Source organism: Phyllostomus hastatus, unplaced genomic scaffold (genome assembly GCF_019186645.2).
Source record: "Phyllostomus hastatus isolate PE091 unplaced genomic scaffold, TTU_PhHast_1.1 phas_scaffold_216, whole genome shotgun sequence".
Taxonomy (NCBI): domain Eukaryota; kingdom Metazoa; phylum Chordata; class Mammalia; order Chiroptera; family Phyllostomidae; genus Phyllostomus; species Phyllostomus hastatus.
In genome coordinates, this window is record NW_025334018.1 from 21741466 (window position 1) to 21754985 (window position 13520).

Consider the following 13520-nt stretch of genomic DNA (forward strand, 5'->3'; position numbering starts at 1 on the left):
GGTCTCTCGTGTTCCGATCCTGGACTAGGAGCAGAACGACCAACAGACATCCAAGCCAGACGTGGGCCCTCTCTCTTCCTGGAGCGCATGCTCTAAATGGAAGACGCATACCTAACAGGTCTCCCTGCAATGAATATGCAAATCAGATCGGACAGGGCTGTGAACTCGAAATAGGGTGTCATGAGAAAGAGTAACCAAGACAAGCAGGTCTTGGCGGTGGTGGGATGGGTCAGGGAAGGCTTCTCCGAGAACGGAAGGATGAGCGCACGCGAAGAGTCCTGCACGCGGAGGGCAAGCCGGGCGGGCGAGAAGGGCGGTAGAGGATGCGAAGACAGGTTACTTCGGGGTTGGAACGTAACCAGTCGTGGCAGGAGTGGCCTTGGTGAGAGCGGGGCAGAGGGCGAGGCCGGTTGTCCAGAGGTCAGGACGCCCAGCTCCACGTGCGGGAGAGAGAAGAGAGGTATGGAGTATATACAGGTGTCCTCAAAGAGGAGGTGAATGTTTTCTGGACTGAGACCGTCCCTAAGTGAAACCGCTCCCCTATCCCAAGCGAGTTCTAGAACCCAACCTAAAGCCCAGCTCTTCAAAAGAGCTTAATATTGTAGAATAATACCCCCCCCCAGGAGCCATGAGAATGGACTGTTTTGCAAAAATATACAACCTTGATTTCGTGGCACCTTACTGCAGCACTTACTACCACTTGGCCTCTGGCCATGACAGTTGCCTGTGGCTTGCCTGGCTCCAGGGAGCATCTCCTGGGGTGGTTATCTCCCAGAACACGCGACCTGGGCTTCTCCACGAGCTCCAGGGCCCTGCCCGCCTCTGTGCTGGACGGATAAAGGAACCTCTGTGACCTCCTCCCCGAAGAGTTCCTGCAATGCAATGTTTGTGCACCTCGCGGGGTCCGTGCAGAAGGAAAGAAAAGGAGCAGCTGGTCACTTACAGCGCCCACCGTTTTTACATTTAATCCTGTGGGTCTGGGCACCTCTGGTCCCGCCTACCTAGCTCAGCCTCTAACTGTGTCCAGAGCGAAGGCCATTTCCGAGCAAGCGCTCACTCCCGCCCTTCCTTCCGCCCGCGGAAGAAAAACAAGCGGCCAGGCGGGGTCTGGGGACCAGGGGGTCTGGGGACCAGGGGGCCGGGAAAGGGCCGAGCGATCCGCACGCCAGGCGCGCACCCCCGCCTCCCGGCTGAGCGCGAAGCCCCGCCCCTGGGGCGGATCCCAGAAGTGGGGTGTAAACACATTTGTTCGTCCCGCCCAGGGGCGTGTCCCCAGTGTGCGCCCCGCTCGGGGGCGTGTCCCCCGCCCCCGCCCCGCCCCCGCCTGTGGGCGTCAAGGTCGCCCCGCCCTCGCACCGCTAGTCTAGGGTTTCCTCATTCCATTCGCGTTTCCGCGAGCTGTGAGGTCGGCGTCTCGGGTCTCACGGGGAGTCTGTCCTTAGGGTTCCGGACCTCAGACGCTGCCATGGCCCCAGTGCTCAGCAAGGACGCGCCGGACATCGAGGTACAGCTGCACGCCTGCCCCCTGGGGGCCGGGAGGGGGGTCCCCCCTGGTGGGGGCCGGTGAGGCGGGCGCCCCCCGCAGCGCCCGGGCGGAGCGGGCGGCGCGCGGGAGCCTGCGCCCGCGGGGGTCTGCGTGGTGGCCGAGGAGTCCGCGAGGGCAGGGGGTGACCTTGGGGTGAGACCAGGCGGCTGACTGCAGGCGGGGTGGGGGCGGGGCGGGTCAGGAAAGCTGCGCTGTCCTGAGCGGCGTGACCGAAGGGGCGCGGAGTTGCAGACCGGTGGACTCTGCGGGGCAGCGGCGCCGGCTTCCCACCGGTCTGCCCGCTCCCCCGCCCCCCTTCACGCCCACCTGCGTTCGGGACACCTGTCCGCGGCCCCCACCTGCGGTGCGTGAACCCTGAGTGATTGCCCGTGCGGCGCAGGAATAAAGCACAGCCGTGTGTTCCGCGGTTGCCGCGGTTCCCGCTAGCCCGAGCATTGCTCACGGCACAATTGAGAACAAGAAAAACGCGAGGGCACTGTGGTTTTCTTCCCTTTCGACGGCTTTCGTTTCCTCTTGCCCTCCGCTCCTGTAAAAATGCCATCTTTCTTCCCGTGCTTATAGAGTCCCACCTGAAATGACCGTTTCCCGTGTGAGCTCTTGCTTGGACCTGCATGTGTGCAGCGAGGGTTTAGTTATAAATAGGGACTTCAGGCAGGCTACCCATGCCCGCCTCTCTGCGCTAGGTACGATACACGGCGGCGGCTGAGTTTCCCGCTGGGCTTTGCTGGGGGCTTTTCTTCACGTGAGTCTCCCCCTCTGATAAGAGGTGTGTGTGCATGCACGTGTGCACGTGTGTGTGTTAGAAACGCCACTTTCCTCCCTGCATTCAGTGGGTTAAGTAAAAGTTTAAAACCACCTGTTTTCAGAGTAGCTGCTTTTGCCACTTTTCGCCTCTGCTGTTGATCGAAAGAACTCTGTGATCTGCTTGGGGGCGGGGTGGGGGGCGCGTTGTGGCAGTGGTGTTTTCTCCAGACTCCATACATCCGTTGGAAAAATCCATTTTAGCAGCGAGAGCCCAAGTATGTTTTGTGCGCCTCTCTAGTGAATATGCTTGCAGCTTCTCTCGTGGATACTTTACTTTTTCACATTGATAGGATGAGATAGGATATCTTTAACCCAGTATTAATCTGTGAGTGCAAAGGGTAAGAGAGACTTGATTTACGTTATAGCCCTTTTAGTCCTCATTCCTTTGACCTAAGCAACCCCCCCTTGGCCCTACTAAGTCAATAATGGCAAAGTGCTGACTGCAGCCAGGCACTCCAGGTTTCAGAATCCCGAGTGTCAGAGGGCAGATGGCCTTTGGCTTTTGAGTGGCAGAATGGTGTGTTATCCACCGAACTGATACCTTTTTCTGTCTCTCTTGCATTTGCCTTTGAAATAAGTTCTTAACCACATTACACCAAGGAAAAAGATGCCAGGAGAGCATAAGTGGCTGTCTTAGAGTCATATGTGTGTTGTTTCAACCCAGACCGTGTTAGAAACACTCACCTCCATGTATGTAACCTTGCAACCTCCAAGTGTATACCACCGGTCTGCCTGATATTGCTAATAGCCTGAAATGGTGGTGCCCAAGGTTTTCCAGCATTTGTGCAGTTCAGATATGCAACACACTTTAGTCAGCAACACCTTTGATCACACACAGTACGTTACTTTTCCCCCAAAGTAGTGCCCATGATTCATGACCTAGAATACCACAAAAGACCGTGAAATTAATCATTGGAATATAATGCAGTGACAAAAGCTACCTTAAGCCTGGAAGAACACGTTAGGCCTAGATGTCTCGGTCGGTCCTGTTGAGTCACACCGGTTTGCTTTCGTTGGAAGAACTGGAGTGAATCACGAAAACTCAGTTTTCCCTCCAAGTCGAACACCTGCACTGGAGCTGCTTTTCTTGAACGAGGTTATCCAACCCATTGTTTAGAGGTTTATCTGACTGTGACCATTGCCTTAGACTCGCATACATGGAGAAGCAAGGATTCTATTAAAAAAAAGCTTCAGGCCCTGGCTGGTGTGGCTCAGTGGATTGGGCATGGGCCTGAGAACCAAAGGGTCACCGGTTCAATTCCCAGTCAGGGCACATGCCTGGGTTTCGGGCCAGGTCCCCGGTGGGGGGCGCGTGAGATGCAACCACACATTGATGTTTCCCTCTCTTTCTCCTTCCCTTCCCCTCACTCTAAAAATAAATAAATAAAATCTGAAGAAAAAGAATTCTTTATTTTAAAAAAGTATCGGTGTGAAACAGAGAACACGGTCACTTGGTAGTCATGAAAGAACAGAAGGTTTTGGTGGCAGCCCCCTCTGACAGTGACTTAATCTCCCCCAAAGCCGCCCACAGAACTTCAGGTCTCAGTGAGGCAGCCAGGACATCTGTTTCTGGGGGAAAGGGTCACCGAGGCCTACAAAGTTGCTTTGTGTGCTTGCTCCACCACTGCTAGCCTCAGTCCAGCCTCACAGCAGGCTTGAAGGGTTGGCAGCGTGAAAAGCAGTCAGAAGGCCGCCAAACCCGCAGGCTGGGATGTCCTTGGCACGGCGAGGGTGCATGAGTACGTCACAGAGACGAGGCGACGTCACCGTAGTCAGAGGAGAAATTGCGGGAGAGGTCGTGTATCCGTTTTCCCCAGACTTGCCTGTGTGTGCTCAGAGCCTGGGGTCACCACCTGGGGCTGAGGGCCCAGCAGGCAAGTGCCCCAGCTTCCCTGACTCAGCTTTGCATAACCTGTGAAGTAAGGAGAATACAAGTGATTAGCAAATGTCGAGAAAGTCGCTATGTGGTCAGGAAAAAGGACAAACATGTTGAAAAGTAAAAAGATAAAGTATCAGGAAAATCAACGCGAATGAGTTAGTGTTCTAAAGCTCACCAACAGCAGCTAAATCCAGGGCCCGGCAGAAGTAACGCCTCCTGGAGTGTGGTTGGAAGGGCAATAACGTGGGTGTATAGTAATTTATAGTTTTAGTTGGAACATTTCACTTCAGATGTCGTATGGTGTGCTTGAGTGTGATATTGTTATGGTACAGAATTATACAAAAGGGGCATTGTTTGTGCTGGACCCTGTATATTATACTTCTAGAAGTTGTTTGACTGTTGTGGGTCATTTGGATACAGATGGATTTTGTCAAGGTGGGTTTTTGAATGCAAATTCCCGGGAAGACGTCAAAGAAGGTTGCAAAGAATACCACTGGAGGCTCTGGTCACTTTCCCTGACGTCAGCAGTCCCTCCAGGGCATGGGTTTAGTGGGAATTGCTGGCTGGTGTAATGTCAGCACATGGGCAAGCACATGAGAGTGATTTTGGGCGAGTTGACTCTCGTTCAGTGTCTCTTACTGAAGCCAACATGTTCTTTACTCCCTGTACGAGGAACTGCCCCTTCCTGTTTCCTTCTTCGTCGTCCTTTTTTTTGGCTGGACGCCACGGATCTGTGGAAATGCTGGCTTGACTTGCAAAGGCTTTTATTTTATTTTTAAGCTTCAAATCTGAATTGTGAGTTCCAGCCGTTCCCCCACCTTTAAGCTGCCCTGGAATCCACACTCGGCTTTGCCGGCAAGTACTTCTCTCCAAGGAATTGAGCTGGGCAGTAGAAACATGTCCGATCGTGTGATTTGGAGAGTTTCTTTCTTCCAGTAATATCCTTGTAGTCTTAAGGGATGTAGACGTATATACAAATTTATAAATATATACATTTATACATAATTTTATGGAAGTTTATAAATATATGTAAATTCTTTATATATAAATTAAAAATATAAATTCTTATATCTACACATTTGCATACACTTATTACTATATATAATATATAAATTCCACCTCCTGCACATGAATTCCGGTGACTTGTTTCAGTAGTTTAATTAAAACTGTGAGATTAATGACTAATGATGGATCGCATCACTGGGGAGAGGTTTGGCTTGGATCTGCTTCACCTTAATCGTAGCAGGTAGTGCTGACTGATTGCTTCATCGCAAAAATGTGCTGGAATGCAGGAGCCGCCTTTCGTGCATTCGGGAAGGAAACCCAGCATTTACAGTAAGGAATTAATCAAAATGCCAAGGATCTCCAGAGTCAAAATGCAGAGATAATTGCATGATCTCTAGGCAGTCATGTCTTTTTAAAGAACTATTGGAACGCAGCATCTCGACCAAGGACAGCACAGGACGTGAAGACCAGACGCTTCTGTGAAGGTAGGCATGGCTGGTCCATGGGGCAGAGTTCTCATAATGAGCGCGATCTTCAGTGAAGAATGAGAAACACTGCAAGTGAAGACTGGGAGACTGAAAAAAATGAAGCAGTGCAACAATGATGAAATAAGAAGATGAGTGAGAGAGCAGACGCGGACGGGGCGCCCGTGTGCTGATGGGGGGACGGGAAGGTGGGACCGGCCACTCCCCATGTTGCCTCTCATCTGGGGCGACACGGTGGCCGGGGTGGGCCCAGAGCCCTTGCTCCTTAAAATTGTAAGGAAAACTCTACGTCATCTACACCCTCCTTAATTCAAAAATATTTACCAAGGCACTCTGAGATGATAAATCCATCTGTCATCGGGGATTGTGACGTTCAAATGTGGCGGGCTTGTTCGCCTTCCGTTCCTCATTTGCTCTTAATCCCCTTTGTCAAGGCAGGATGTGTTTTGGCCTCAAACACCAATAGTGGGGGGGTTCGCAGATATCAGGGAGTCAGTTACACTGCCGAGATGACTCTTTTTTTTAAGATTTTATTTTTTTTTATTTTTAGAGAGGGAAGGGAGGGAGAAAGAGAGAAACATCCTTGTGCGGTTGCTGGGGGCCGTGGCCTGCAACCCAGGCATGTGCCCTGACTGGGAATCGAACCTGCGATGCTTTGGTTCGAAGCCCGCGCTCAATCCACTGAGCTATGCCAGCCAGGGCTCCGGGGTAACTCTTAATAGGATTATATTGATAATTATTACAGCTTCCATTGCCTATAATTAAAAGAAACACCTGCATTTGACTCAACGTAGAGCTTTCCTTTCAGACTGAACACATGTTTGGATGTCAGGAACTCAGTACTTTTGTACAAAGTTACTTCGTTTGTATTTCACAGCATCAAGCTTCCTTCCCTGATTTAAAAAAGCCATTGCATCAACACAGGCCTGGGTTCACATCCTGGCTCTGTTACGTCCACGCGTGACCGTGGCCCAGGCGGGCCTCTCCTGGACTGTCTTCTCTTCCTCTGTCAGTTGCATTTGATCTTGACCACTTCACGCAGTGGCTGTAGGGTTATCTGGAGTCTTGTATGTGTGATGCCTCAGCCAGCATCTGTCACGTAAAATGTAGGCTTTTTAAACATCGTAATAATTTTCAGTATTATTGCATATACCATGCGGGTTATGGAAACACCACTTGGCTAGAATTTTGTTCAATTTTAAGAATTTTACCTGTGGAATCAAAGTGTGTTTAAAGTGAGGGAGGGAAGGGAGAGTTAATGAAGTTGAAGGAATGAAGAGGGTGGCTCCTTATATATTCAAAAATGTTGTGGGTCTATGTGCCAGGCCATTTCCTGAATTCTAGTTGTCAGTATTACCAAGGAGATGGGACAGTTTCTGAAATTCAGGTCAAATCAAAGCGATCCACTTATTTTGCTTTTTATTTCTATTTTCAAAGTGGTTTTAATACCTTCTGTATCGCCCACCCTCTAGTGTTCAGTTGCCGGAGATCCGAAGGCAGTAGTTGACGCAGGCTGGTCCCCGCCGGCCGGCCCACCCCTAGCCCATGGGGAGTAAGATCGTTCCAGTTGCCTCTACCGTTTTATTGCAGTGGATAGGTTCTTCGGGGGGTTTCTGAGTGCTTTGGACACTGGCTCAGGACCAGTCCATTGGTGAAAACCCTTTCCTGGCTCTCAGTGATGTTTAGAAGGGATCTGGAGTTACCCTTTTCTGAAAAGAAATGTTTACACAATTGTTTTTTTAAAAAGACTCATTTGTTTTTTCTTTTGTACAAACTGGTCTAAACATAACTTTCTTTGAGCCTATCAGCTTCAAAGGCAGCTTTTTTCAAGACTTCTAAGCGTCCCTATCTACACTGTATCTGTTCATAAATAGCTTTAAGTCTGAGACGGAAGGGAGCTGGAAGTCACCTGTTTCCCGCAAAGAAAAGGTAAAGCACGCCCTTTCCTGGCGATGGTTTAGGTGGCAGACTTCTTGTCCTAGACGATGACAGGGTCATTTCTCGGAGAAGTTGGGCTCGGCTGTGTGCCAGCGGCCGCACCGCCTTGCCCCTCTGCCTCGACCACAATAGTTAAAAGACACAGTCTGTGTCCTCACCGCCCAGGTGCCTGGACGTTGGTATGGTGAGTGCTTATGAATGTCCCCTGGAGGCGCTGCTGACTGGGCCACTTGGAAGAAAAACCTCTTCATCAATAATGAAGCCCCGAGGGCCACTTCTCGGGGGACCCACGCAAAATTCCATGTCAACGCCAGGCCTGATTTATACAGACGGCGCTGCCCCTTACCTGCGTTCCCTTCCCACCACGCACGCTCTGCGCAGCCGCGGCCTCTCCTGCCCCGCCCCGCCCCTTGGCCCCACCCCCCCTCACCCACTCCCCAGTTGTGAACTTGTTTGCCTGGCCCCAGGATCGTCTCCTCTGAGTGGGACTTTGTTAAATCTTCGCGGAGTCCTTGGAACAATTTTAAAAACCGACTCCAGTAGCATGCGAAAACTTTAAAAATGTGCATCTAATGTAAGGCCTACCCGAAAATCTTCAGCCAAACAAAAGCAGCCGATGCGTGGTTACTCCCTCTTAATTAAAAGTAAACATTCTGGGGCCGGGGCTGAGCCTGGGGATGTTTGCTCTCCACGTGGAATTCCTTGCTCTCCAGCCCCGCAGAAACCTTTCAGCGTCTGTGCAGAGTTTGCCGATTCCTCAGTGAGTTTGCTATCGACCTGTCTTTTAAGGATGGTTTTGTAATAAAGCAGGGCGATGGTGAAATTGTTTGGAAATGAGACCTGCTGAGTGATCGTATGGCGGAAATGCAGAAGTGGTGGTGTCGCAGCTACCCGGCCGTGCATGCTGGGAAGCGTGAAGTGGACCGTTCGTACCAGCTGCAAGGATCCGATGGACTGAACCTCTGGTCTTCATGCTGGCCTGCGCCCTTTCCTTCGGCAGGTCGAATGAAGGGGCAACATGTGCGTCTCTCCTGCGCACACGGGGACAGTCCGTTTCTTCTCTGTGCGGCTGGAGTTCTGCAAGGGCGGTTGGGTGGAGAATAAGTGCATAGTTTGTGTCTCTGGGATAATACTCTGTTTAGCTAGGAATTCAGACCAGAGATAAAAAAAAAAAACAGATGGACTTGCTAAGCCCATTTCCTCAGTGTGTTTATTGATTGATAACTGTGCGTGGAAACTGGAATGCCAATGGCAGGCCCTCCAGCCCCACGGGGAACTCCAGTTACCTTTCTCCGACCCCTGGCTCCGCAGTGGCCCCAGAGCTTTGGGGGATCTCCTGTCAGATACTCCTGAGGGACAGGCGTTAGGGAGTGCGGGCGAGAAACATTCCAAACCCTCCATAATGCAAAGGAGGAAGCCACGCAGATCCCTTCACGGATCTCTAGGGTTAAAGCCTCACACCCTTCACAGCAAAATACTCTTTGGGGGGTTAATTTCCACCAAACTGTTTTTATTCCTTTGATCTGATGTTTAAATTATTTTTCAGTATCATTACAGAAAATTTAAATGATGCCAAAAAAGGTGGGAAAAAAAAAGACCCCAAACATATAGTCACCCCACCCAAAACAGCCACGCTGAAGTGATAGAGTCCTTTTCTGCCTTATTCAGGAGGGTTCTTCCCCTAAATGGCTTTGATCATACACAATGTTATGTTTGCTTCCTTATCCTATCCCAAGTGTCTGCTCGCATTCCTACTAAGTTTCAAAGTAGTTTTAAAAAGCAGCATAAAACTCTCTAGAAATGGAGACACTAAACTTTATTTAAGCCCTGCCTTTATTATCAGACACTTACCTTGTTTTTAACAGTAATTATTAAGAATAATGCTTCAATTTCTTAAAGCAAAAATTTTAAACGTATGGTAGTTTCAGAGAGTATCACGGGCTTCAGTAAAAGTGAAACAGAATGAAACGATGTGGGATGACTGGCAGGGCCTTCTTTCCATGTGGCAGTCAGAGAAGGCTTCCTGGTGGAGGTGACATTTGACCTCAGACCTGAAAGACCAGGAGAAGTCTGCCATAGCTTTTGGAGAGAAAGCAAATCTAAGAGGCGGGATTGAATGGAGGCTGAGCCGCAAACACAAGTAACAGGTGTGGGCAAGATACAAGCGTTGTATTTGAGGGCATTCAGTTTGAAATTTCTGCTCCATTCCAAAGGAAAGCTGTCAAACGGGCAGCCGGAAAGAAGCTTCCGGAGGTTGAGGCATTGTTGATAGACAGCTGGTGTTTAAAGGCTGGGGCTAAGACCACGTAGAGAGGGAGGAGCTGGACAAGGGGCCGAGGATGTAGGCTCGGAGAAGAGAAGACAGTGGCTGAGGTGTCTCTGGCGTCAGAGGACCCCAGGGAGGAGAGGAAAGTGTTACCCGCAGCTCCCTTTCTGGGGTTGACAGAGCACGGTGAGGGCGTGGAGGTTCTTGCTGGTGTGACCACACGGTGGAACGGTGAGCTTGACAGTGGCTAGCTGGGAGAAGGACGCCCCGCAGGAGTGGGTCGAGAAGAGAACAGGGGGGTGTTCGGAAGTGATGCAACGCTGGGAAGCCCGGGTGAGAGGGTTTCCCGTAAAGAGGAGCAGCCTGGAAGGGGAGGAGGGCGTGCGGAGGAGGCTGGGTGGAGACAGACACCGTGTGGGGGACAGCGAGGGGAGGGCGTGGAAGGGTCCCTGGGTGAGAGGGAGCAGCTGGTGGTGTAGCCTCGGGGGAGGGCGGGGGGGGAGGAGAGTCTCCACCGGTGGTTTTTATGTTCTCGACAAGAGTATGAGGCAAGGTCACTGGGGGTAAGAGGAAAACAGGGTGTAGATTTGAAGAAAAGAAACAAAGGATGACTACACTTTCTGGGAAGTGGGAGAATGAAAGAAATAAAGTGTCGTATGGCTGCTGGGCTGTGTTGGTTTTCTGTTTGAAGTTTGTCAAGGACTGAAGATGGGAGCAGGGAACACAGTGGTGGGGTGTCCATCACCCTCAGCTGCTTGCTCTCAGAACGCTCAAAGAAATGGGTGTCGCTGGGTCCACGTTTGCCCGGGCCGTGAAAGAAAAAGGAAAACTAGAGGCAGGGAACTCAAGGGGTCGTGAAGACATCCCCGTGGTAGACCGTGGACTCTACCGTGAGGGGGTCAGGGTGGAAGGGAAAGGTGGGGAGCAAGAACCTTGGGGTGTGCTCAGTGGATCGGGGATCTCACCAAGGCCGACGGGTTTGGGGAAGGGAGGAGCATGTGAGAGGTGAAAATTAAAGTGTGTGTCTCAAGTAAAACTTCCGCAGGTGATGCAGCAATTAAAACCAAGGTCATAGGAGACGGGGTGGGGTGGTGAGGGATGGAAAAATTACTGGGCTGGGATGGTTCCGTAGGAGGCGGGTGCTGGAACACCCGAGGGCCATTGAAGTCACTCAGACTGCTGGTGAGAAGTGAGGGTCGTGGGGGACGGAGGACTCGGCGTGGGGGTCTCACTGAGTTTGTCAGAGAGTGATGGGTTGCCCTAGGGGTGGGTGGGTGGGTGTTACAACGAGCAGGACACCCAGGACACGCTGTGAAGGTACCTAAGATGGCCACGCGACAGACGCAGAGGCAGAGATTGGAAGGATGCGTCTGCAAGTCCAGGAATGGCGGGGACCACCAGCAACCCCCAGAACCTGCCGGGGCAATGATGGATGGCGGCCCCCCCAGGTCTCCGAGGAAGTGTGGCCTGGCTGACACGTCACCGCCAGACTTCCAGCTTCCAGAACTGGCGGACAGCAAGTTCCTGGTGCTGTAAGCCAACCAGTTCTTGGTAATTTTTATGGTGGAGCGAGGAAGTGAATGCACATTGTGGGCCGAAGGGCCAAGACCTGGGGTGTTTGTGGAAGAAGAAAGGAAAGGGAGAACACACAGGGGTGGGCAGAGGTAGGGGTATGGTGGGGAGTACACAAAACACAGACGTGATGCTTGGGTTCCTGTTCATTAATTACCGTATTACCCATTTAACTCCACACCTGCTTCTGCTACGCCCTGTATTTGGGAGGGGAGGCTTGCGCGGGTAGGGTGTCCCACATTTGGGAGAGGGAAGCCCTTGATTACAGGCACATTCCCAGTGTCAGGGCGTCGTTAGGGTGAAATATGATCACATTTTTCAGAGGCGTAACGGCGCCCCCACGGTCCCAGCTCTTTCTAGTGGTGCCGTTTGGGACAAGTGCGTTCAGAACAGTTCACGCCGGCACCTGCAAGTCAGATGCTGCTTTCCTCACAGACACGCGCAGTCCTTGCGTGGGGGGGAAGATGTTTCCCAAGAACCAAGTAGAAAGAACCAAGTAGAAAACCTTTGAAATCCACCTGTATACTTAAACACATATTGTTGCAGAACTGAGGTTACCAACAAAACATAACATAACTTTATTCAATTTTATTTTATTTATTTTTTAATAGAGGTTTCCTAGGATATTCTTTTTTTAAAAGATTTTATTTATTTATGTTTAGAGAGGGAAGGGAGGGAGAAAGAGAGAGAGAGAGAGAAACATCAATGTGCAGTTGCTGGTGGCTGTAGCCTGCAACCCAGGCATGTGCCCTGACTGGGAATCGAACCTGCGATGCTTTGGTTCACAGCCCGCGCTCAATCCACTGGGCTACGCCAGCCAGGGCTACTTTATTCAATTTTACATGCAGTTGTTCAGTATGTGCTCTGCTCGAGGCACTGCATTGTGTGCTGGGTGGGGACTGGCTAGAAGTGAGCTTATGTCATCGGAATGGCATTTGAGGCACGTTCACAAATAACCATAAAGTAAGACAAAGGGAAAAGTGTGTGCTGGCGGTTTGGAATTAAAGCATGCAGGTTATCAACTGACCTTCATGCAGCCTGATGCTTTACACTGTTGTTTTGGTTTTACTTAATAAATGGTAATAAAGAAATTCGTGTAAGTTGTGCCACACTCTCCTCCCAGCTTTGCTCCAATCCCCGATAATTCAGGAGCCATGAAATGGGTTAGGTGTCTTGGTCCAGGGTCAGGCGGAGGGGGCTGCCCTGGCTGAAATGGGTCAAGTGCAAGGCAAATGTAAGTCCCGGGCCGGCAGGGTTTCCGTGAGGGCGGCGAACGTGGGCCTGTCCACTCACAGGACGCTTCCCCCGCTGCCTTGCTTGCAGACCCGGCTCCAGCCTCACCGAGATGCACTGGTGTCGGAAATGAGGGAGCCGAGGGCACAGGTTGGGCGGTGTGATTAAAGGCGGTAGTGAACGGGGGACCCAGACCCACCAAGATGAGCCCTGTTTCACGTGGCTGTTTATTCAGGCATTAAAACACATGACATGCAAATGAGGAGTCTGAGAAGGATAAGAGTAGGAAGTCCTTCAGATGTGACCTCATTTTCCCCCGTGGTGTGCAGTCCCCAATTTTCTCTGCAAGATGCGTCGTATTCAGATCGTCCCCGAGTCTGTCCTGCGTGTACGCGGAGCAAGGTCTGAAGCGCTTCAGTCCGCAGTCCACACGGTCCCCTGGGGCCGAGCTGATGACGGCCATCAGTCACTTCTCGACATGGTGTCAGGTGACCAGCCCTGCCCTTCACCCGGCCACTGTGACCTCTGACAGGCCACACTGTGTGCTTGCTCGAGAAAGGAGGAAGAAGAAACGGGCAGGGGGGACCGCTAGGCTGACATTGGTTTGGGGATGCAACATATTCTTTTTTTCCTTCCCTTTAATTTCTCCCCATTTAGACGTCTGCTGTAACATTTGATTCACCGGGCCCCTTGGCTGAAGGACATTTGTCTTTTGCGTTGAGCCCGCATTAAGTGCTGGGGTGGGCTGTCATCACAAGAGCGACGGCACGGACAAGATAACCAGTGCATGTC

At 51.3% G+C, this 13520-nt stretch overlaps 1 protein-coding gene across 3 annotated transcripts in view; it reads left to right on the plus strand.

Moving 5' to 3' along the window:
- The first annotated feature begins 1357 nt into the window (after nt 1–1357).
- Nucleotides 1358–13520, plus strand: part of DPYD (dihydropyrimidine dehydrogenase) — a 461487-nt gene continuing 449324 nt past the window's right edge. For 2 of the 3 annotated variants that reach the window (XM_045816671.1, XM_045816673.1), the window contains exon 1: nt 1358–1504. In XM_045816671.1, the coding sequence (XP_045672627.1) occupies nt 1466–1504 (39 nt within the window). In that variant the 5' untranslated portion in view covers nt 1358–1465. The remainder of the gene's footprint in view (nt 1505–13520) is intronic. The other variant, XM_045816672.1, reaches the window with a different exon arrangement.